This window comes from Arvicanthis niloticus, chromosome 12, assembly GCF_011762505.2.
Source record: "Arvicanthis niloticus isolate mArvNil1 chromosome 12, mArvNil1.pat.X, whole genome shotgun sequence".
Classification (NCBI taxonomy): domain Eukaryota; kingdom Metazoa; phylum Chordata; class Mammalia; order Rodentia; family Muridae; genus Arvicanthis; species Arvicanthis niloticus.
Window position 1 is genome coordinate 1,929,563 of NC_047669.1, and position 25,610 is coordinate 1,955,172.

Here is a 25,610-nt window from a genome sequence, read left to right on the forward strand (position 1 = left end):
TGCATGTAAAGATTTCATAAGAGAAGTCTTTTATTTCTCTGGTTAGAGACCAAATAAAAGCCCTCAACATAAATGTACACAGTTACAGCTAATATCAGCCAAAATTGCCAAAAATGCATACTGGAAAAAAGACAGCATCTTCAAAGAATGGTGCTGGGAAATCTGGATGCCCACATGCAGAAGAATGAAATCACACCCATATCTATGACCCTACACAAAAATCAGCTTTGAATTGATCAAAGACCTCAATGTAAAACCTGAAGTACTGAAACTGTTAGAAGGAAACATAGGCAGTACCCTACACAACATAAGTTTAGGGGGGGGGGGATTTTTCTGAATAGGAATCCATTTGCCCAGGAAACAAGGTCAACCCTTGAGCACTGGAACCTCATAAAAATAAAAAGTAAAAGAAACAGTCAATGAAGTAAGAGAATAGCCACAGGGTGAGAGAGAAGATTTGTTAACTATACATGTGATAGAATATTAATATAGAGAATATATAAAGAACTTATAAAGCAAAGAGTCAAGAAAAGATATGACTTTAAAAATAGACTATGGTTCTGAACAAAGAGTGTATGTAGGCTTACATTTTTCCAAACCTGCTTTAGTAACTATACTTAAATGCTTTAAATCCCTTCCAGCCCACCATCTACCAGAGGTAGTGGAAAGGAAAGATTAATATGACAAATGATGATCAGTGAAGAAGGCAAGGCAAACCAATGCCATAGAATCTTCAGCAAAAGAAGAGCATCAGCAAAGCCCAACAAAGACCAGCAAAGTTCCAGGCTGCTTCCTGAAAAATACCACGTGTCTGTTCTCAGCAAAAACATCCTCTCATAAGGCAGCTTCTGGAAAAACATTACATGACACAACTGAGTCACCAAAGAAGCCATAAAATTCTACTTCAAAAGACTGCTCTAAAGAAGAAATAATAACAGATTATAAATATCTCAAAAAGTGTTCAACATCTGTAATGATTTTGGAAATACAGATTTCCACTTTGAGATTTTCTTATCCCAGTCAGAACAGGCAAGATCATGAAAATAACTGACAACAAATGCCAGCAAGGATTCAGGAAAAGTATCTTTATCTACTTTGGTCAATTTACAAACATATGCATCCACCATGGAAATTAGTGTAGAGAATCACTAACAAGCTAAAATGGTTGGACTCAGTTAAGGGTTTCTATTGCTGTGATGAAACCCCATGACCAAAGCAAGTAGGGGAACAAATGTTTTATTTGATTTACACTTCCACATCCCTGTTTATTATCAAAGGAAGTCAGGATATAAACTCAAGCAGGGCAGGAACTGGAGGCAGGAGCTGATGCAGAGGCCATGGAAGAGTGCTGCTTACTGGCTTGCTCCTCATGTCTTGATCATCCTGCTTTCTTACAGTCCTCAGGACCAGGGCACTAGCTCAGAGATGGAACCACCCATAATGGGCTTGTCTCTCCCTATGAACCTCTAATTAAGAAAACACACTACAGGCTTGCCTATAGCCCAATTTTAAGGAGGCATTTTCTCCGTTGAGGATCCCTCTTTCCTGATGACTTTGGCTTGTGTCAAGTTGACATAAAACCACTCAGGGCATAGATCTACCATAAGACCTAGGTATGTCACTTCTTGCCATAAGCTCAAGAGACCCAACTTACTACTCCACAGATACTTTGCTTGGCTGCATTCATTGCCATTACATTCACAATAGCTAGGAAATGAAAACAACCTACACGTTCTTATAGTGCCGAATTAGTAATAAAAATGTTGGTACATACAGAAAAGAAAATCATGAAAATTGCAGGTAAATTTATGGATCTAGAAAATATTAAGTTGAACAAGGTAACCCAGATCCAGAAAGACAAATGACTTATATTCTCTCTCATCTGTGATTTCCAGCTCTAAACCTTTAGATGGGAGTATATAACCTGGAGTAACAGCAAAAGCAAACAAACAAACACAAACAGAAAAGTCAAGAGAGCACTGGGAAGGGCTTCAGATAGGTCTCTAGAGAAGGGGATGGTACAGCACACATGAATTGAAGAGGAAAGTGGGAAAAATGAGGGGGGTCTTTAATTAGGGAGAGGTGAAGGAGGACAAATTGTTCTGTAGCAGTTTCCTTGGGTTGAAACATTCTATCTGTAGGGAAACAGTAAGCCAGAAACTCAGCAACTCAAAACAGCTTCAGGAAGTCTCTCAAAGTGACCAGATTCTCTAGGCTCCTCCCTCCAAGAGTAAGCATTAAAAACTGCTGAGAGCTGCTCTTAGACAAGACAAGATGCAAAGAAGACTCAGCTGCCTAATAAAGTTTAGAGCGAATGAATCTCTTGGAAAGGACACTCTCCAACCCGCTGAGCTGCTCACAGACTGTTCATTGTGCTCCAGGTTAGCAGCTTTGTGAGCTGTCATTCATGCTGGTGTAGATGTTGGTGATTTGTCTTTGAGTCATGTCTGCTCCTGTCAATAACCCCTCTCCCATATTCCTGTAAGTAATCCCAAGAAAACTCACTGGCTCGCCAAATGTTCCTCATTATTTTGTGTAGATAATACTCAAAATCCTTTACTTTGGCTATTTTGAAATTGGTGTCTTTTCTTAATCCACATCCTAGTAAAGTCCTATTAAATATTATTAGTTATGGATGTTGTTGAGTATTCATGTCAGCTCAAGTGGTGGGGAAGTCCTTCAAACTCTGACCATGCATTTTGCCCAGGTCTCTGCTGCCTGAGCAGAGGCAGCCACTCTCCTGGGTTTTTCCTTACCAATAAATCTACTGTGCGAGGTTTGTTGTGACTTTGTTGTATTCCTTGGCTCCCAAATGCCAGGACATCTCTGGGATCAGAGCTGTAACACTTCTGCTGGGGAAACTTCCCCTGATCATATCAGAGCTGATACACTTGCATTGGGGAAACTTTGGAAAACTTTCCCAGTAGCTGGAGCAGACCATCTGTAGGGAAAGCCTTTCCTTTCAGAGCTGCAACACTTACAGATGTAACCATAAAGCTTGCAAGTTCAACCTTGTTCCTGACTGTCCCTTGGTCTTCTCTATCACACCAGGTTATAAAAAGGAATATGTCTGCCAGAATTGTTGCTATTACTGTCAAGTCCCATGTAATTCATGCTTTGTTGTCCCTTTATGAAATACAATGTCTAAGAGACAAAATGTCTAGGGGAGGGGGTGACTTGTTATGTCAAACAGTCTGGTCTCAAATTTGTATCAACTCTCCTTCCTCACCCTCCCAAATGCTAGGATTTACAGGTATAGACCACCATGATCAGAGTCTGTTAGGGATTTTTTCTAATGCTGTCCCTGTTAGTATTCTGTCTAAACTCCACCTCCACAGTTACCTGGCAACAGCCAGGTATGCTCCTCCCGACAATTACCTGATCCACTATAAAAGGGGCTGCTTGCCCTCTCCTCACTCTCTTACTCTCTTAATCTCTCTCTCTCTCTGTCCCCTCCCCCCCTCCTCTCTCTCCACGTGGTCATGGCAGGCCTCTACTTCTCTCTTATCTTTCCACTTTCTTCTCCCCACCTTTGCCTCATCTCCTGAATAAACCTCCTCCCCCTTGGAACCGTGTGGTCTGGAATGGTCTGTTCTGAACTGTGGTCGGACTTCTTAAAACAACTAACAGTCCCAATTCAATTTGGCTCCCAAAAGGCTGTGTTCCCAGATGCTGAAGGTCTCTGCCCCCAGCTGGATTTGATTGGCAATAAAAAATTGCTGTATCGTCAATCAATGCTGGGCAGGTAGACTGAGGCAGGACCTGGAGATTTGCTTGGGCTAGGTACTGGGAGAGAGAGGAGAATTGCCTTGACTTGGAAGAGAAGAATGTAAGAGCTGCAGGAGAGAAAGCCAAGCAACCATGTAAGAATTCTGGCTCTTCCTCTCCCCCCACCCCCATGGCAGCTCCCCTGGCCTCAATTCATTCATTCATTCTTTCTTTCTGTCTGTCTGTCTGTCTTCCTTTCTTTCTTTCTTCTTTTTAAATTTTTTACTGGATACATTTATTTACAATAGAGATGTCATTTTGCTTTTCTACCATTTTAATTACATGCATGTATTAAGGTCAGTTCTAGGTTGAAGAAATAGCAATACAATTGATGTAAATAGTCAAGGAACAAGCAAGACAATAAACACAAATAGTCAAAGAACAAGTAAGGCATTAAACCCAATTAAACCACTTCTGTGATCACTGTTCCTAAGGGCTTTTCAGAATGACCAAAATATCTGAGACTACTTCCCTGCCCAAAGTAATTTTCATGTCTGAAGCCTACTTCCTTGTTCTAGCCTAAAATTCAGATTGCTGAAATTACTTCTTTGTTCTAGCTTAATATTTAAATTCCTGCCTGAAATTACTTCTTGTTCTAGCCTAATGTCAGATTCCTGCCTGAAGCCTATTTTCTTGTCCTTGGCCAATGTTATATTCCCTCATGGAAATGGCCAGGTAGCCTATTTCCTTGTCCTTGGCCCATGTCAGATTATTGCCAAGCAACCCCAGAGGCTCTCTGCCTCTCCCCTCCTTTTTTTTTTTTTTTTCCATTAAAAAGACTGAGCCTGTCTTAGGTCCTTCTGACAAGAAAGCCTTCCTTACCCATCATGGAATATGCATTATCCAAAGCAATGCATTTCTGTCTTGGGTTGGTAAGGCTCTGTGTAGAATCTTACCTGTCCTTGGCTTGTCAGCCTGTTAATTTAATAATTCTGGGGGCCCATTTTCAGGCTCAAGCCATGTACTTTGGCTGCCAACATGTTTATGTTATTAAAGAAAAGCTTTAACATGATGGGCAGGAATAAAAGTATTCCCAGGACAAAAAGGGCTAGCATAATCAAGCTATATATCCTGAATTGGATTCTTGGAAGCCAGTAAACTCTCTGGAGAGCAGCTTCCCAATAAACCTGCTTTTAATATAATCTAATCTGTTTTGAATTGGCTCATTTTACTGGCGGAAAAATGACCTATCAGGTGGCACCATCCACAGTGAGCTGGTGTAGTCACCAGCAGCTATGGGAACCGGGTTCACCTGAGAGGAAGGCTGGGAATGAAAGGGGAATGGAGGGCAAGAGAAGCATGGGGCCAAGACAACATTCTGATCAAGGCCCGAAGTTTAATATTTTGCTTTCACATATAAAGGGGAATTCCCCCTTCCCCCAATCTCTTTTTCAAAGGCTGGGCCAGAGGATAGCAGCCTGAAGGTGTCAAGGCAAGCTCAGCAGGTGGTCCATTCCTTTAGCTCCTGTAGCAGACTGCAGGGCACCAATGCAATGCCTCCCAGGTCCTACTGTTGTTTGGTTTATTGTGGTAAACAGATCGCAGGCCTGCTCAAGGCTGTGGGGGAAGGGCACAAGCTGGTCTCTCCCACATCAGTTACCAAGAAAATTCACCACTGGCTTGTTCATAGGCCAGTTTGGTTGAGGGCATTTTCTCAATTGAAGTACCTCAATGGCTCTAGCTTTGTCAAGTTGGCATAAAACTAGCCAGCACACCTCTACTGCAAATCATATCCAGTTCAATTGTTCTCCCCCTCCCCCAACCCCTACTTCTCGCACTAATTGTAGGTGTTGTCTACAAATGGCACATTCTCAATACTACTACTCCACATAAATCTCCAACTGGCAGTTCAGGAAGTACTGAAAGTCCGGCCCACGTCTATTCATGTATAAAAATGTCAGAATAAATACATTATTTTGTACAATTTGTGTATGCTAATTAAAATGTTTAAAGAAAAAATTAGTCAGATTCTACAATGGCACTTGGGGGCTGGCTCACCTGCCATACAATTGCCAACGAGAGTCGTCATCCTGGTGAGAGGATTCCTAAAAGCACCTAACATGTTATGAATCTGAATGACTTTGGTTTTAGTTAAGTAATAAGCAAGCATAGGGAGTCCTTTCCTGTATTGACGTTTCTCTCGCTGTAGCTAGGAGGAGACTGCCACCTTTAGGACACACAGTAAACACGTGTGTGTGTGTGTGTGTGTGTGTGTGTGTGTGTGTGTGTGTGTACCTGTACTGTGCTGAGGCTCTCATTAACTAGGGAAACTGATACAAAGAAATTTCATCTCCACAGCGGTCCGAATTCTTTCTACAGGTCCAACACTTAGGGACTTGTGCATCACAAGCTTTTTGCATGATGATTTAAATGACAGTAAACATTTGTAGAGCGCTTACTGTACCGCCAAGTGCTTTCACCACAGCAGTGAGACATCCTCACTGAGAAAACCGGAATGAAACTGCAGAGTAACAACGGGGACCGCAAGACGGAACTCACTCGGTCCCCATTCCAAGATAGCACACAGCACCCAAGCTTCCTCTACAGGGCGCCCGCCCCGCCCGAGCATGCGTAGAGAGACACCGAGGGCCCGCGGTCGCGGGGCGACAGAGGTCCGGCGTGCCTTGCGCGTACCGCAAGATGGCGGCGCCCATCCTGAGACTCCTGTACCGCGTTCCGCACTCGAGGGTCTGGCCACCAGGGCCGCGTGCGGTGCGCCCGGGCGCGCGGGGAATGCTGGTGGCACCGAGGGCCCGCGGGCTGTTCAAGGAGTTCTTCCCGGAGAGCGGCACGAAGACAGAGCTCCCCGAACTCTTTGACCGCCGCAGGGCGGGCTCGTCGCCGCAGACGGTGTACTGCGGTTTCGATCCCACGGGCGATTCGCTCCACGTGGGGCACCTGCTAACGCTGTTGGGTCTATTCCACTTCCAGCGAGCCGGCCACAACGTGATCGCGCTCGTGGGCGGCTCCACGGCTCTCCTGGGAGACCCCAGCGGCCGGACCAAGGGGCGCGAGGCGCTGAGCGCGGAGTGCGTGCGGGCCAACGCGCGCGCCCTGCAGCGCGGCCTCGAGACCGTGGCGGCCAACCACGCGCGCCTCTTCGCGGACGGGCGGCCCTGGGGCACTTTCACGGTGCTCGACAACGCGGCCTGGTTCCAGAAGCAGCACCTGGTGGATTTTCTGGCCACGGTGGGCGGCCACTTCCGCATGGGCACGCTGCTGAGCCGACTGAGCGTGCAGTCCCGTCTCAAGAGCCCCGAGGGCATGAGCTTGGCCGAGTTCTTCTACCAGGTGCTCCAGGCCTATGACTTCTACTACCTTTTCCGGCACTATGGATGCCGGGTCCAGCTGGGTGGATCAGATCAGTTGGGCAACATCATGTCTGGCTACGAGTTCATCCACAAGTAAGCTGGGATTATTAGAGCCCGCAGAAACCCAGGGACCAATACACAATGTGTTACTCGTTAGGAAGATTGTGAGCTACTGCTCTTGCGAGTTAGAAGGCCTCAATTATGGACAAACCGTAGAGTTGCTGGAAGCAGACCAGTATTCAGGATTTGGATTGTGTCTGTTTTCCGTAAGCCACCTTTGGTTTCTAACTTGAGAAATTGTTATTTATCCTGAAAAGAATTGGACTTCTGTTGAGAGCGGTGCGCTTTAATTTAGCCATTTGCCCCCATGAAGATTTTCACAGCGTTTTCTTGAGGAACATAGAGTACAGGGCCGGCTCGTGTGTTACACGACAAAACTCATTTAAAAATATTAACAGCCACCTCCTAAATGTACCCTACTGGTGCCCCTTCGCCCACTTTTCTCATTTTTCTATCTTATCTTTCAAGAATCACTTCCTGTTGACTTGGTCAGCATTCCTACAATTGCACTTAAGCATGACACATGTAAATGTAAGGTGCGTGTTTGTATAGTTCTTGAGGACCAGAGTCCAGACTGAGAAAGGTTAAGTAACCATATTTAAATCTGTACTGTGCTTGGTGGAAGTAATTGTGCTTAACGGAATACCGTGAATGTATGTGTAGGTTGACTGGAGAAGATGTGTTCGGAATCACTGTACCTCTAATCACAAATACAACTGGAGCAAAGCTGGGGAAGTCTGCAGGCAACGCGGTTTGGCTAAACAGAGAGAAAACCTCACCGTTTGAACTTTATCAGTTCTTTGTCAGACAGCAAGATGATTCTGTAGAGAGGTAAGCTTTTAATAGGCAGCTGAAAAAATTAATATGCAGTTATGATTCAGTTTTAGCTAGTGAATCTTTTTCTTTTTAGTTGTTTTCCATTGATTCTGTTTAAGGTGTAAATTATTGTGTCACAGGATATTGTCTTTAACTGTCATAATTTTGTTTATTTTTACAATACTAGAGTTGAACTCAGGGCTGAACGACTATTAGGTAGGTGCTTAACCATTGAGCTACATCCCAGATCTGGAGAAAAAAAGAATGCAGTGTTCTACCTCTTACATCTTTTGAGGCGTGTATCTTAGTGACAGAATCCTGTATGTAGGTAGCTGTTGTGAAGATGCCTATTCATGTGAGTCTAAATTGTGCACTGTACCTTAATCTTTAAGTTTGTTTTGTTCTTGCTGGTCCTCAAGTCTTCTGTTGTATAATCAAGGATCCAGCTTTACCTGAATGCAGATTTCAAAGGGGGAAGAGGACTTCTCAGTCAGATGTGTTAGTCTGTCTCCTGTTGCACCACCAATGACAGTACCAACTATTCCAGAGTGATTTGAGAGTAAACTTAAGAGATCTTTGAAATAATAGTTGCCAATCCTTACTAAACTAAATTTGTGCATAAACTATGGTCTAAGATAACCTCTACTGCCTAACAGAAATTCATGCATGTGTATACTAAGAAAAATATGAAGGTATTTGTGGCGTGGTTAGCATATGTTCAAAAGTAGACACAATGGCCACAGTAGAGTAAATCACAGAGTATTAGTAGCTTTGAAAGCTGTGCTTGTGACGTAGGTCTGAATATGCTGGTGTGCCAAAGTAAGTTAGAGATAAAAATGCAATTTGCATTATCTTACTCATAATCTTGTACTTCTTAAGAGGATGACTTCATAAGTGTTTGCTTCACTATGGTTCACTAAGCTTTGTGATATGTGCTTTTTCTTCGTAGCATTTTGCAAAAGTTAACATATGGAATACTGTTTTTTTTTTTTAAGATTTATTTTATTTATATGAGTACACGATATGTTTCAGACAACAGCAGAAGGTGGCATTACATCCCATTACAGATGTTTTGTGAGTCACCATGTGGTTGCTGGGAATTGAACACAGGACCTCTGGAAGAGCAGTCAGTGCTCTTAACTGTTGAGCCAGCTCTCCAGCCCCCTCATGTCAAGTTTTAAGGATATACATCAAACAAAAATGTCAAAGTATGCTTAGGAGGCATACATTTCTGCACCATTTTGTTACTTAAGGAAAATGGAAAGTAAGTATTGAGAAATATGTCCATTGGGGTTGTGTGTCTTAGTGTACCGCTTAAGTACGTTCTACAGTTAGTTTTTCATTAATAAATTCAAAAGTGAATTCAGGATTTTTCTTCCCAAGACAAGCTAGTAGACGCACATGGAATGTTTCATCTCTTGTCCTGCAGGTACCTGAAGCTTTTCACTTTCCTTCCCCTCCCAGAGATTGATCAGATCATGCAGCTACATTTCAAAGAACCAGAAAAGCGAGTTGCTCAAAAACGGCTTGCTGCAGAAGTAACAAAGCTTGTTCACGGACAAGAAGGCCTGGACTCTGCTAAAAGGTTGGCGTTAGAAAGTTATGGTCTAGTTAATAGTTCTAGCTTGATTTATCTACAAGACAACTACACATAAGGCTCAGAGAACATCTTGGAAGAAGGGGGGAAAGAGTATAAGAGCCAGAGGACTGGGATATATTGGCTGTAAAATTGTCCTGGAAATGATAGGAAATGATTTACCTACAATACTGTGGTATGACTGCTTAAACATGCATGTATATATATATGTATGTATGTATGTATGTATGTATGTATGTATGTTATGTATGTCAAGTAAGAAGTCTCATGAGGCCCTACCCCTCAACAGGCAACTAAGGAATGCCTCTCAGCATTAACTTCTCTCAAAGTTAATACTTAATGAAAGTTAGTAGAGAGACAAGAAAAGTTGGAGATGATGTTTTAAAAGTTTCTCATGGGGCTGGAGAGATGGCTCGGTGGTTAAGAGCACTCACTGCTCTTCCAGAGATCCTGAGTTCACTTCCCAGCAACCACATGGTGGCTCACAACCATCTATAATGGGATCTGATGCCTTCTTCTGGTGTGTCTGAAGACAGTGACAGTGTACTCATATACATAAAATAAATAAATCTTAAAAAAAAAAAAGTTTCTTATGGATTACTAACCTGTACTGTATTTAAGTATTTTTACGTTGTCTTTACTGGATAAGTCTTTAAGTTAGTGAATTACACAGAATAGATTTGCTGTAGAAACATTATGCTGTGGAACACAGTGGGCACTCTATAGTGATTTGGTGGTGTGTGTAGAGTTGGAGGTGAAACAGTCTCTAATGTAGCTTTGTTTTTCAGGTGTACACAAGCCCTTTACCACAGCAGCATAGAGGCTCTGGAGGTCATGTCTGACCAAGAGTTAAAAGAACTGTTTAAAGAAGCTTCATTTTCTGAATTAGTTCTTGACCCTGGAACGAGTGTCATAGACACATGCCGTAGAGCAAATGCCATTCCTGATGGTCCCCGAGGGTAAGGTTTTACTTTGTGATTCTTAATTCACAAGATGCTGCATTTCACAGCATGTTTCCAGGGTGTTTTTCTGATAGTGCTTTAATGTAACTCATTCCTTGCAGAAGTTAGGTTAAGCAGAACAATAAAGCAAAACCGGGAGTTCATACAGTAGAAAATACCTTGACCTCCCTGAAGGGCTCCTTCAGAGTTTCACTGGGATCAGTCAGCTCAGGGATTTGTTTAGAGAAGTGAAAAGATTCGTCCCTCATACTCAGCCTGTAGCCTCAGGGTTTTGGAGGATAGAATCTATTTTAAAATTTAATTACCGAAAAGAAATGAAAATAGAAATAGAACTTTATAAAATTTATAAACTAGAGACTATTCTAGAGAATTACATTTTCTTTTGTAGAAGTAAATGGCATATTGCAATTCCTTATAGTTCTACCATATTAGGCAATATGTTTGCTCGATAAGAAGCAATATGGAATGTAATGTCCATTTATAACTAAAGAGCAACAGGTAGAAGGAAAAGCAATAACCAGAAAACCCAAGTGCCTCATCTATTGGACTCTGTACATAAAGTTCCTGTCACTTGCCCGTGGTTATTACATGAGTAACATTTGCTACAGCAGCTTTCTTTCATTTGTTTTGGAATGTTTGCCTCTCCAGTGAGATTCAAATTGTGTTTGTCGGCAAATACCATGTCTCCCTATTCATGACTTGCCACTCAACCTTATTTATTTATTCCCAATATATTGGTTTACCTAAAATGTGCCAAATTTAACCCTGGAGTCAAATTCTCTGTATATCATCTAGTTTTATGCATTTTCTTACGAACTTTGCTGATAACTAAATTTTACCTCTACTTAAATCACCCAAATTAGCCAGAGTCAGAAGTAATGCTGCATTTTTCATACCATAGATAGGGTTGGCCTGTATAATATTCAGCCTGGAAACATCCTGCCTAGAAGAAATACACTTGTAAATACAATTTTGTTGTTGGCTTGATTTTATAAAGCTGTGTTCACTGATCTGCTTAACTGTTTAGTAACACATGCCACTTTCAACATTCCTGCTGTCATCCAGTGTCTTAACACCTTATCTGTCAAGGAAGTTCCCAGAACTTCTGACCCAGTCAGTGTGCCCAGTCCTTCATTTAGTCCTCACAGCACAGCACCATGTTAGAAAAACTGCTATGTCAGCATTGTCCTTCTCTCTCTTTAATACTAATATTTGTTTAGCACACAGTAAGCACTTTATTGAATAAATTGGATGTAAAATTCAGTTAAACCTACTTTTAGTATATACTTATTAAACTAGCTACTGATTTCCCATTTATGAAATCAGCTGATTAAGAAAGAATTTTGTTTTTATTTTAAACAGTACTAATTCATAGTCTCAGTATTTTCCAGTTTCTTATCATTTCTAAAGATTCAAGTTGGGATATTACCTTTATCTATGGGTAGCATACTTTAAAAGCAAAATTATTCTTTTTTGGTTTTTGGAATTTTTCTGGGAGTTTTTCTTCATAAGAATAGATAAATTCTGAAAGTGAATCTCCATTAAAAACCATAATGAGGTAAATGTGTCAAAAGCTTATATATTTGAGCCCGGTGGTGTAATCTCAGGTACTTGGGAAGTTGAACAGGAAGATCGCAACTTTAAAGCGCCACCTGAGCTGCAGTCTAAGTTCAGATGAGCACAGACACCTCACCTCAAGTTAAGGGTAGAGGTCAGGTCAGGCGAGATTGACTGAGTGCGCCTAGTTATAAACGTTTCTGTTTTCAGGTACCGGATGATAACAGAAGGCGGAGTCAGTATAAATCACAGGCAGGTAACAAATCCTGAAGGTGTTTTAGTAATTGGACAGCATATTCTCAAGAATGGACTCTCCTTACTTAAAATAGGAAAACGGAATTTCTACATTATAAAATGGCTTCAGCTGTGAAAGGTTCTGTCCACATTTGTCCATCATCAAAATGTGGAGGTCTCCAGAAACCCAAGAGTGCAGTATGTTCAAGGCCCCTCACAATGTAAATGCTTATGTGCATTTCAAAATAAAGTGTTATTTAATTATAGTTCATTTCTTTATGCAAGAACAATCCTTCTTGCTCCTTGGGTTGAAGAAGTGCTGCAGTGGAATGGCTACTGTATAAAGTTACACAGTAGGTAAAGTGCAGAGCACTGAACTGACTGCAGTAGTGTTACATAGCTCCACAAACTAGCCAAGCTTCTAGTGTCTGTTGAGATGTGAAAAATTTGTTGCTAAGAAGCAAACAGAATTCTTAAAAAGGAGTTAGATGTGGCAGTAGTTCCCAATAGAAACTGTAGTACAAAATAGTTTTTCCTCAAACAAAACACCAGTCAGTACCAGACTTCATTTATAGATTAGTTCTCCATTTCCTTGTCTGTTTCAATAATTCATTTACTCATAATTGCCTTTTGTTGTTGTTGTTTTTTTTTTTCTTCTTCTTTTTTGGTTTTTTGAGATAGGGTTTCTCTGTGTAGTCCCGGCTGGCCTCGAACTCAGAAATCCGCCTACCTCTGCCTCCCAAGCGCTGGGATTAAAGACGTGCGCCACCACTGCCTGGCATAATTGCCCATTTTTGTCAATGGGTTCCGGGCAGATATTTTAAGAAACCAAAAGTATGCAGTCATTAAGAACAGCAAAGATAATAGGAAGTTTTAAGGTCAAACTAGTTCAGGTTTATATACACGAGTCAAGTTAATTCTCCAAAATGGTTTCTGTAAAAATCAAGATCGCACCACCCTAATGTACATGGGGTGAAACACAAACTGCTGATGATAAACAGCTTCTGGATGTCTTGCAGAAAAGCGTAATGCTCACATTCTGAGTGCTCATCCTTGGAAGAAGTTTCTGTCCTCATCTGTAGACATGGAGATATAACAAGGCCTTGGTGGTGATTATCTAATAGGAAATATGGCATAAAACTTTTGGGGCAGTACAACTTAAATTGTTACATCATAAAGTAGACTCAGATATTGTAAAGATGCAGCTATTTAAACTTTTTTTTTAGAAGCAAGTCAGGAAGAATTCACTTGCTGGCAAACTTTAATGCCATTTCACACCAGAATTTTTATTTACATAGAACATACAGTGGTCTTATAAATATACCAGAAATTATCTCTATGTTTCAGAACACAACTCAGTGTAAAAGCACACAAAGGAAGCTTCCCCTTTCCCTACATTTCTTGCTTGGATTTTTTTTGTACAAAGTGTGTAGTGCTAACAAGTACATTATCATAGCACGTTTTTAAAGCTAACTAACATCTTCCATTTAAAATCTGTCTGAAATGTTGGATAAAGGTACATTTCTTTCTCCTTACAAATTCAAAAGGCTACAGTGGTGGTTATCTCTCTTAAAAAATAAATCATGAATACCTAATAGTTGGATAACAGGATATTTTAAGTATGCTCACACATTTAGGCAGTGTGTACTCACTGTATCAGACTGCCTTTATGTTTTTGAGATTGCTCAGTGGGCATCATAAGCTAAAGATAACATGTTCTGTTTTCCTTGCTAATATTATTTCATAAGATGTGTGACTATAACCTGAAAAGAATTTTAATATTTATAACATGAATGTATCATTTGGTCAGAGACAACTAGATACATCGAAGATTTCTATTTAGGTTTAAATTTTGGGGGAGGAGGGTGCAAGATAGGGTTTCTCTGTGTAATTCTGGTCGTCTTGGAACTCAACTCTGTAGACCAGGCTGGCCTTGAACTCACAGAGATCCACCTGCCTCTGCCTCCCAACTGATGGGATTAAAGGCGTGCACCACCACCACCACCACCACCACCCAGCTAGGTCAGAAAATTTTTTAACACTTGGGTTACAACATGAATTGCACAGGCAGTTTTCACAGAATAGGTTGTAAACATCACCCTCAACCCTTGAATACAGTTTAGTAGTCCATAAGCTTTTAGGTATATGTGTATGTCCAGGTATTTTTCTTTAACAAAGGTCCATGTTGGCATGGAACTAGAGTAGCTATTACCAGTGGATACAGACTGGAATTTTAGGTCCCACTTAACTGTGAGTCTTGGAGTCCAATGTTAAGTGTCCCACTTTAAGGGTGTATCTGGATTGTAACTGCTGTATTTGTAAATAAGGGAAATTTAGGTTATCATTGGATCTTTTAGAGACTAACAGGACTAGCCATTGTTATTAAGAAAGTTCCCAATAGTTGTTTTTAATGCAGAAAGTCAATTCATATCTTCAGGCTTATTTTGAATCAAAGTATATTTTAATTTCTAACACAGTTCAGTGTAGACTCAGGAGCCATTAATTACACAGTCTGTTCCTACATCTTTACGAGTCTTTCAGATCTTATATATTTTTTAAAACTGAAAAGTTACAGAGTTTTGTTTGTTTTTTAAGACTATAAAAATGAAGGATAGGTGGATACATTGATTATGTGAGGACTTGCCAGGCTCCATCCTTTAAAGCCAGGTCAGTCTATATAAATAGTGCATGCATTATAGTCAGGAAATGTCCTGGAGCTTCCTTTTTGAGGACTACAGCTGCAACTTTAAGACTAAAATAAGGTTACGTGGGTCATCATATGCACAGGCAAACTGCTTTGTACAACTAGAACATCAACTGTTCTTGTAAGTTTGACGGAAACAGACTTGATATACATCATAGGAAACTTGAAAAATGTCAATTAAACATGTGATTTCTTTTGTAGTGAATAATATACTTTTCAGCTTATAGCCAGTCTTCACATAAGCAAATTCATACACTGCAATACACAAAAGTTCATAAATAAACTTCTACTCAGGTAGGCAGTAGCTAGCAGGTTCAAGTCAGCAAAGTGTGGATATCAAACAGTTCTGTTCACCAAAGATGAGTCTCTCGGATTTCAGCAATAATTTGACTGGCTCCTTGTAATGCCTGAATTAAAAAATTAAAAGCTGAAGTTAGAATGTTAATCTGGATTTTTAAAAGAAATTTCTCCATTTTTTTCAATGCTTAAAAAAAAGCAATATTCAGAAATTTTAATCTAATCAAACACTAGTGTGTGAGGGGTACAAGATCAGAATGTAACTTCAATACCTTACATGTGTATGTGTACATCCCAGGAGAAAAACTGAGAACAATTTTACAGTTACCTTCAGCATATCGGCTGCTTCTTTTCTTCGCTGTGCCATGTCCTCAGATTCAGTCAGAAGGTCATCTAATAAGGATGACTTATACAGCTGCCCAACTAATTCACTCTGAAGAGTATCTTTCACATGATTAACCAAAAAATGCATTACTGCCTTTGGGACACTGCAAAGCAAGGTCAAATCATGAACTTTTGGTGGTAACAATTCTATTTTCACAAATTTAGATTAGTGGTTCTCAACCTGTGGATTGCGACACCTTTGGAAATCAAATGAGTCACAGGGGCTGCATATCAGATATACTGTATATTAAATATTTACATTGCTATTCATAACTAGCAACATTACAGTTAATAAGTAGCAACAAAATAATTTTATGGTTTGTGTTACCCCAACATAAAGAACTGTGTCCCAAGAAAGTTAAGAACCATTGATTTAGACTTTAGTAACTAGAGTATGGCTTTGTAAAGTAATGAAGTTAAATAAGCACACTGAATATTTAATATACTTAGTAAAATAGATACTCTCCAAGTGTTCATTTAATGAAGCATTAAGCAAAGTCACAATCCTTGATATTTTAGCTTCATTCATCTCACTTATTATCCCATATATAAACACAACAAGGACCGTTATTCTTAATAGTCTAAACTGAAATGATAAAATATTCAGAGTGATGAGTGGTATATAATATAGTATTGTAGTCAATTATAGAAAGGAAGTCAATTGTGAAAAGGATCCATGTTATAGTATGCACAAGCTTTAAAACACACTGACAAGCAGCCGAGATTTAAGGCCTGAACTACAAGATAAATCCCATACCTGGGACCATTAACTGGGCCAAGCAGCTATGGCTAGACAGATCAAAGAGACCCCAGAAGAGAACCTACCACTATTATTATACTTAATGGACACAGCATTAAACCAATTCCTAATGACCTATTATTATAGCCATAGATTATACGTCTCTCAGCCCTCATTTGAGGAGTTGTTGGTTATAGATGGTAATTAACATAGAGATCCACAGTGGCTAAGATGCAGAGAATAAGACACTGCACAATGTTCTGCCCTAAGTGGAGCTCCTCTGTCTCCTCCCAAGGATCAAGAGCCATTGCAGAAGAGGTGGTGGATGACAAGGAAACATTTTTGGACACAGTAGTGTAGCTGCAAATATGAATGCAGCCGTTGTGACAGCATGCATAAGACTGGTACAAGCCTAAACCAGGCCACAATTCAGCATGAGTAGAGGGGGTGTAGGATACAAAGTCTCATCGCCAGCAGAGGAGTTCTCAGTTGCTGGGAGGGCTTAGCCAAGCTCTAGTAGACACACACCCAGGAATATCAAGCAGCACAAATTGGCCTTGACTGGGGAAGGAAAGAACACAAATTTGGGTGAGAAAGGGCAGAGATCTAGGAAGAGTTCCGGGAGGGAACATGAAAATGATCAAAAGATTTCTCCAGTCTTTCTTAAAAAGGGGAGGGACACTCACAAATGAAGGACCTAGACAAAAGGTCACATATTATTGTGTTCCTACGAACATGAAATGTCTGATAGGTTAATTCATAGGCATGGCACCTAGAGGCAAGGCAAATAGAAAGTTATAACTGACTAAGGGTGTGCTTTGTAACCATGTAGACTACTAGAACATAATGTTCTTCAGAGCACTGAGTCCAGGCATCCCAAGCACTAAACTATACCATTCTAAATAGGAACCACATTGCTACCTTTTTCTATTTTTGATTTTGTTTTGAGATAAGTGGAATGAGAGTATGTATATTTGTGATCATTCTGCCTGAGGCTCAATCTTCCTAACCTGTGATTGCAGACATATTACTATTCCTGCATCCTTTTACTGCTAGTTTTTTTTCAGCTGATACATAATATTCTAGTCATTCCATGTCAACAGACAAAGTCTTGCTATCACAGTTAACATTAATATTTAGAATCAAAGGTAATCTAAAAATTTTAATGTATGATTTTTTTTTTAAAATCATGAACTCATCCAGTAGTATTTACATATTAAATAATACTAACCTGTCTTGAATATTCTTTCTGACAATTAGAAAATATGATTTGATGAGTCTTTCAATAACCTCACAATCTCGTTGTTCTCTGGCAGACAGTTTTCGGGCAACTGGAACTGGCTAAAAGAGGGAAAAATATTACTTCTATGCTATTTTGAAATGGCAACATTTAATATTTAAAAGTTAAAACTTTGGTGACTTCAATTTCTTCTGTTTAGAGAATGTCTACTACTAACTTGATTCATTTGTAGATTTAAACAGAAGTATGGTGGCTTACCACATCTAGCAAATTGACAGCATGGCCTTTTTGGGGACTTGCTGGCATAATTGGGATGGGTTTTGATTTTTCTTCAGCAAGTAATTCTTCAGCTTTTGAAGTTTTCAGCATTCCTCTCCAGCTGCCTGTTGTTGGTTCCTGACTACCATCTCCAATCCCACCACCTGCAGATGTGACCTGAAAACACATGTTCCAAACCTATATTCTGTATATTTAACAACAAATGAAGTTCATTTTCTTTGATGGCAATCTAGAACATACAGGTAGCACCTATCTGGAATTTATTCAAACGGATAATGAAGTCAGAAATAATAGTAGCATTTGTCACTAGAAACCTGAAAGATTCTGTTTGAAGCTGTCTGTAAGCCAATAGCTTATTCAGGTACTATTTAATTACTTTTTATTTATTTTTACTTTCCAAAAATTTATATCTTTATATCTTTATATTTTTCATCATTCCTCAAACACTAAATTAAATGCACACACAAGAAACAGAATTTGCCCTTACTCATAAAGTAATTTTAAACACTTAACCACTGAACTTTGAGCTTACAGTTCTGTGAGCTCTACATGTTTCTAAAACTAGTTTACTATCCTTGATAGTCAAAAGTAAAAGTAGACTTCTTTAATAAAATCCACAGACTTAACTATCACATTACTAAGCTACCTAAAATGTGCAATGTAACATAAGCACAACACAAACTCCCTCATAGTCTGAACTCCTGAGAAAGACATGGAGAGAGAGTCCACTGCTACCCTTACAACCTTATTTTATGTGGTCTTGACTTTTAAGAGAAAAAACTACCTACAAACTATAGTGGGAAAACCAAAACACATCAACGTTTAAGAGATGGTTTTAGATCCTCTTTAAGATCTTGTAAATGTACCAGAAGATTGAAACATGTAAATGTAATCGAAGAGTGCTATGGTACTCTTAAGAAAAACGACAGTTTGGGAAATCATTCAAATTTGAAAAATCTGTCAAAATGTCAAAAAAAAAAGTAAAAGTAAGCGATGCCTGTATATAGATGTTACTGATAATCACATTTTTAGTGTTTATTAAATACACACGAAATATGATAAATCAAGTCATAAGGAAAGTGAGCCATGAATGAAATAAAATGTATGCAGTGATTTGTATGGCTCTCTGGAGACCACAGCTGAAAGATGGAGATGTCTGTAAAGATGGGAGGGTAGGAAACTCAAACCTAGAAAGTAAGTGATGGAAGAAATAGGTCTGCATAGCCTACACATGGTTTTCTGTGAAAACTATTACCAAGAATTGACAAGCCTTAAACTCTCAATTTCCATGTTTTGAATTTGCTTAAGCTTTGGAAGCACATGTGAAACTCTATGTTAGAGTTCCCGCAGACACTGATGAAAACAGCAGCACTGGAGCGGTGAGGCCTGTTACAGAGGAGACGTCCCACAGCACCATCTCCATCTCTCAATTTCTTTTTTTTGGATACAGAGAATTTTTTTTACGTAGCTCTGGATGTCATGGCACTCACTCTGTAGACAAGGCTGGCCTCAAACTCAGAACTCCACCTGCCTCTTCCTCACAGGAACTGGAATTTAAAGCATGTGCCACCAAGCCCAGCTCCATCTCTGAAGTCTTTACGAAAAGAGGACACTGAAAGCTAATCTTGAAAGTAACAGCAGTAGGAGAGGCTATTGTCAGTAGTTAAGACAGCGCTAAACGTCGACTAATGCCACCTTACAAGGGTTAGATAAAAGGAACATTAAGACCATAACACAGACAACAAAAAATGGAGGGCGCTGTACAAACAGGTTCTTGATGGACTTGAGTGTTTTAGTAAGAACCAAAGGCACCAACATTTCCATCTGAAGCAAGAGACTCACATTTTTAGTTTCTCTTCTGTTGTCCTGAATTAACTGTTAAAAGATATGTTAAAACATGCAATTTAACAAGCAAGATTTAAATAGCAATGGCTTGAAAATTTTAAAGTAGATAACTTTCTTTTATAATTATTTTTCTGCATATATCTTCTATATAGCAAGCAAGCATGTCAACGATACTTTGATATATACTTTGTTATACAATTTTAAAATTTGGATTAGGCTAACAGTCTAACACAGTATCCCATATCAATATTGTTTTATTCAGTGTACCGTCTCCAAACTAGGCATGCAGGCTTAGATTAGGAATCAGAACAGACCTTGCCATCAGCCTCAGCAGAAGCAGCAGGGGAGGGCTCCTGGGAGGCAGGTGCCAAAGCACTTGGAACTTTAGAAGACTAAAGGCAAAAATGCAGGGGGGAAAAAAAAAATCAAGGATGCCAAAAATGCATTTGGAAACATTTTATAGACAAAATTCCTCTCTATAATGAATTAGTAAAGTAATGTAAAACCAGAAGTAACCATGGAGCTGTGTATGTGTGTTCTGCTTTATCTCCTACACCACTGCCACTGTTAAGCTTTTCTGTGGATGAACAAGAAAACCCAAATCCAACAGTGACTGCTGCTGCTTTTTTTGGAGGTGGGGGGAGATGTGGGTGCAAGGTCACTTCTTATCTTTTTTGACAAGGAACAAGGCAAGAGGTTTAACAACTGTTGAAAGTTACTGCCAAAAATTAGAATCTATGACATTTATAGTTGTCTTCCCTTTGTCATTCAAACGCCCTTATGACAAAGTCATTGCTGACCAAATACGAATCTTAAAAAAGAAACCTTGACACTTAAAAGCCACCTTTCTTTTTAAATTATTCAAAGCTTTTAAAAACTTATGTACACTTCTTAAAGTATTACAGACAGGAAAAAAATACTTCTCACAGAAAAATACACCCAGCTGAGGCTGACCTTTGGGTGTAGGGAATATTACTATGAAAGCATTTTTATTTATTTACCTTGTCTCGTGATACAGCTGAAGGTAGTTCTCTTGCTAGCCTGTTTCTTCTTTGTTCCTATAAAATAGTACCAAGCTTTTCTGATTATCAGAATGTTGAGATGTCCATCTTAGTTACAAAGTATGGAGTAACTTACACATTTATCATATTACTTTTGGGACTTATACCACAATTGATTATATTTTAAAACAAATAAATTTGAAACCTAATGCTTCCCTGTGTTTGTTTTCTGCCCAAACACATCTGCTAAGGGATATAATACAGCATCAGTAACAATGGTTCCCTTTACCAGGGACTCCCAAATGAAGGGTAGTAAGTAGAGAAACTTCTCTTCCTCAGGAAGTTAAACACTGACTTAAATTGTTTCCACATCAACATGGAACATAGGCTTTCGGCATACCACAAAGAATCTGAAGTATACACTTCAGAAAACCTTAAGTGTCACTCAGACTACAAAAACAAAACCCCCATAATTTAAATGTCTATTTGAAAAAAGGCTTTTAAAGAATATTGTCTTCTGGTAATGGTATTGATAACTGAGAGACTGTTCTGTAACCTATTTAACATACTGATAAATTACTTGTTGCTATATTACCAAATGGTTACAAAACTATAGACATCATGTTAGATTAATGTCATCATGTACTAATCACCTGCAGTATCTGGGCACCATAACAAGTAGATATAGAAGAATATAGATAAGGGTGATAAGCCTCTTACAGCATTTGGAAAATTTAAACCTGAGGTGGTAGAATAGCATATATCAAAATTGCTCCTCAAATGAAAACATTTCATGAACACTCTCAAGCTTGCAAAGATCTGTAAGTTAACAAAGTTTCAAAAATGACCTCTTATAGAACTTTTAAAGCAAAAATGTCAACTATTCACATTTTCCTGGGTTATCAAGTGATAAAATGACATGATAAGAGACAGCCCCCACTCCCACTGTTAGGAGTCCCACAAGAAGATCAAGCTACTCGGTCATAATGAACACGCAGAGGACCTAAGTCAGGCTCCTACAGGGTCCTTCTGCCTACTTATGGGACCCTTTTCATCCCGCTGGGTCGCCTCATCCAGCCTCGATGTGGTGGTGTGTGCCTATTCTTACTGTCTGGTTTATGTTCCTCTTTTCTAAAGGAGAGTGAAGGAGGGTGGACCTGGGAGAGAGGGGAAGTGGGGAAGGAAACTGGGAGGAGAAACTGTGGTTGAGATGTAATATATGAGAGAATTTAAAAAAATCACAAAGCTTTTAGGTAAAAAGTTAAAGATAGAAAAAAATTAACATGATAGAACATACAGATTTTAATATTCATTCTGTAAGTTCTACAGAGGTTCTACAGTTAGGGTTCTATAAAACCCTAACACACATGTCAGACATGACCCTGTTAGGTTTTTTACGATTTATTTATTTATTTTTATTTATATGAGGACACTGCAGTTGTCTTCAGACAGACACTAGAAGAGTGCATCGAACCACATTACAGATGGTTGTGAGCCACCATGTGGTTGCTGGTTATTGAACTCAGGACCTCTGGAAGAGCAGTCAGTGCTCTTAACCACTGAGCCATCTCTCCAGCCCATGACCCTGTTAGTTAAAACAAAACTGTTCTAACCAAAATAGTCCACTGAAGTTGGTTTCAATGTTACAAGAACCAAGGAAGTATGCGCCTACTTTTCAAAATATTTTTACTTTATGTATATGGGCATCTTGCCTGCGTGTACATCTGTGTACCACATGCATGCTGGTGTGTATGGAGGCCTGAAGAAGATGTCAGATCCGCTGGACCTGGAGTTACAGATGGTTGTGAGCTGCCACATGGGTGCTGGGAATTGAACCCAGGTCCTCTGAAAGAACAGCGAGTGCTACATCCTACTTACCTCTATGTTATTGTTCATTAGCCCACAGGCATCAGCAAAGTCAGGGTGTTTTGTGTTGATATATGCTAGCTCGATTGCCACTAAGTTATGTACCTACAAAACAAACAAAATAAGGCTAATATAAAAAAATATGCCAGTCTAACCTAACCTTGAGAAGTCTAAATATGAAAAACTTATTATACAGACAATATTGCAAGTATAAGAAACATTTTCATACACTTGATGACTATACTTCAAGTAACACTTTATGCCAAATGATAACTCTTAAATTATTTACCTTCCAGACTTACAATTGCACTTCTAAGAAAGAAAACATGACATTAAGATAGCTTTAAAGTAATTTTCTATTACTGGGAAAAAATATTTACCTGATGGAATTTTAAGTTCCAAGCCTTCAATAAGTAACTTTGTTATTCAAACTTCAGATCAGACATTACAGTGTCAAAGTTTATGTTCAATTTTAAAATAAATAGTTCATAAGTAGGCATAAGTAAAAATGCTAATTTTACTCTAATAATAAACATTTAAGCCTGAGGTAGTTAGTTATAACTTAGCCTTAACCATGAAACATACAGATAAAATTAATGGACTAAAAGTCTAATGGGACAGCATTCAAAAGGAAACATGAAGACTTGTGTTTTCAGTCTTCTACACAATTCCTAAAGCTTACAGAGAATCAACTTAAATATCTTTAAAACAATTAATGCATATTAGTTATCCATAAGTGGTTTCACTTGTGATGTTTTCACACGTTTTAATCATTAATTGCCCTTTTTGTCTCTCTTCCCCTCCCCTTGCTGACCCATTCTCTTCCCAGCTAGCAGCCCCACTTCTCTCAGGTCTTTAATGACCTGACCCCCTGAGTTTCATTAGGGCTGTTTACAGACATACTGGTGAAGGTAAGGAATTGTTTACAGGACCATGGGCACCCTTAATGTGTTTCTATCTTCTAGTCTTTAAATGTTTCTGGTCACAGCTTTTCTCCAAAACTGACTCCTTCTACTGCCAACTCTGAACAAAAGAAAAACTATCAAAGTATTACTTATCAAGTACCACATGAACACAATTGTGAGCTACTTGTTAGCCCAGTAGCTGTTTGTTGGTCAAGTTAAATCCAAATTAAATAACAAGGTACATGTAAAAATATAGAGGTCATACAAGAGGAACCAAGGCTCCCATGACTGCCCTGTACTGTGTCAAGTTTCAGAACACCACTTAATGCTGCAGAGCTGTTGACATCAAGTTCCAGTGATTCTGTGATGCTGCTGGGTAGAGGGTGAGATCAGGCTTAGACTTCTGACTCCTAACAGTAATTCCTGCTACAAAAGTGACCACTCAGGAGTCACTCACCAAGACTTCCAAGGATACTATTAATGAACTTCAAGTGAGGCTCAAATGCATTTTTCGTGGCCAGAAGAAAAACAAAAAACTGCTATCCACTTGGGGGCATAAAGAGTAATTTCAATTTCAGCATTTTTATGTGGATGGGAGTGGATAGCTACAGCTCACTTATAATAACTAACTGCTATCATTAGGATATAGAGCAAGCAAAATGTGGAAGAGGCCAAATTACCCTGATAAGCTTCAGAAAAAAAAAAAAAAAGCTTGCTGTAAAGGTCTGGTTACTGAGACCAGAGACAGAAACAATTTCCCACAAAAATCAATGGCAGCACAGAACAGAAGCAGCTACTCAAGAAAGTCATCAATATTGTATCCTCATGAGAACTAATGGCAATTCAAACAAAACAATAGCTCACCATTTCATTTGTCACGGGCAACCTTTTACGAAGAAGACAAGTCACTACTTCAACTATGGCATCATGAAGTTTAGGGAACCGTAACAATTCCTGTGTGTAATAAAGAAGTAAAAATGTTAGTCTGTCTAATTGAAAATTAAATCATCACTGAAGTACTGAATTAGATTTGGACCTTACATTTAAGAATGCCATTTCAAATTGGTCTTAGGTAAAGAAGCAAATGATTTTACTTTTAGCTCATTTCCTCCCATTCTATGAAAACAGGACTATCTGCTGAGCTTTGTTCTGCGTCCAGTACCTGTGTGCTATAATTGCTACAATGCTGAATGATCCTCTGCATCTCCTCATGGACCAGTTCCACACACCGGAGGCTGGGCTCTTCTAGACGCTTAATCTGACGTTTGACCAGTAACTCAAATGAAACTTCAGGCACAAATAAAGCAGGACGGGGGCCCTGAAAACACAAAACTTAGCTTCTTCTTATTATAGCTATGAACAATTTCAGGTCTTCCAAAGGATTACAAAAAGAATCCCATTTTTGTTCTTTTTCTTAAAAAATATTTCAAGTATGAGAACAAAATAAACTGTTTATCAACTTAAACTATGCTTAATCAAGTGAAGCTTCAGCCTCTGCTGTGACTCACAGTAGCATTTCTAATGGCGGTCAGGATGTCGATAGTGTTAAGGCCACCGAGTGGATCAACAGATTCTAAGGTTCGCCCAAAAGTCTCATGGAAAATATAACAAATCCTAGCACCACCGCATCTGAAAAGCAATGAATTATATAAATATGCATTACTATAGAGAAAACAAGCTACAAGTTACTTCTTTTTTTAAGCTTTAAGGCTCTTTCATTTTCTGACAAAGCCTTATCAAAACTCAATGGCTGTATTAATTTACATCCCCACCAATAATAAGGGTTTCTCTCTTAATATATACACTCGAAGTACGTTGTAAATCTGTCAAATTTCTTTCAAATTTTGTGGTTTTTTTCCTTTAGAGCTAAGTAGTATCTACTACACACACACACACACACACACACACACACACACACGTTTATAAATTATCATCCATCTGTAGATAGATAAGTAGGCTGATTCCAACTCTTTAGTGAATGAAGCAACAATAAACATAGAAACAGTTATCTTTCTGGTAGGTCATGAAGTTCTCTGGGTATACGC

General features: G+C 39.2%; 2 protein-coding genes across 28 annotated transcripts in view; one reads left to right on the plus strand and one right to left on the minus strand.

The window, feature by feature from the left end:
- Positions 1-6,374: 6,374 nt before the first annotated feature.
- Yars2 (tyrosyl-tRNA synthetase 2) overlaps positions 6,375-25,610 on the plus strand; it is a 34,791-nt gene continuing 15,555 nt past the window's right edge. The window contains exons 1-5 of one of the 2 annotated variants that reach the window (XM_034515339.1): positions 6,375-7,172; positions 7,803-7,970; positions 9,385-9,540; positions 10,341-10,511; positions 12,282-12,571. In XM_034515339.1, the coding sequence (XP_034371230.1) occupies positions 6,409-7,172; positions 7,803-7,970; positions 9,385-9,540; positions 10,341-10,511; positions 12,282-12,441 (1,419 nt within the window). In that variant the 5' untranslated portion in view covers positions 6,375-6,408 and the 3' untranslated portion in view covers positions 12,442-12,571. Of the gene's footprint in view, positions 7,173-7,802; positions 7,971-9,384; positions 9,541-10,340; positions 10,512-12,281; positions 12,572-25,610 lie in introns of those variants that run through there. The other variant, XM_076942519.1, reaches the window with a different exon arrangement.
- Dnm1l (dynamin 1 like) overlaps positions 13,549-25,610 on the minus strand; it is a 52,725-nt gene continuing 40,663 nt past the window's right edge. For 10 of the 26 annotated variants that reach the window (XM_034515327.1, XM_076942506.1, XM_034515323.2 and 7 more), the window contains 11 exons: positions 25,074-25,194; positions 24,728-24,883; positions 24,430-24,519; positions 22,673-22,765; positions 20,795-20,851; positions 20,108-20,185; positions 19,791-19,823; positions 17,928-18,104; positions 17,661-17,770; positions 15,635-15,794; positions 13,549-15,416 (listed from right to left, as the gene is read on the minus strand). In XM_034515327.1, the coding sequence (XP_034371218.1) occupies positions 15,360-15,416; positions 15,635-15,794; positions 17,661-17,770; positions 17,928-18,104; positions 19,791-19,823; positions 20,108-20,185; positions 20,795-20,851; positions 22,673-22,765; positions 24,430-24,519; positions 24,728-24,883; positions 25,074-25,194 (1,132 nt within the window). In that variant the 3' untranslated portion in view covers positions 13,549-15,359. The remainder of the gene's footprint in view (positions 15,417-15,634; positions 15,795-17,660; positions 17,771-17,927; positions 18,105-19,790; positions 19,824-20,107; positions 20,186-20,794; positions 20,852-22,672; positions 22,766-24,429; positions 24,520-24,727; positions 24,884-25,073; positions 25,195-25,610) is intronic. The other 16 variants (XM_034515328.1, XM_034515326.2, XM_034515337.1 and 13 more) reach the window with 3 other exon arrangements.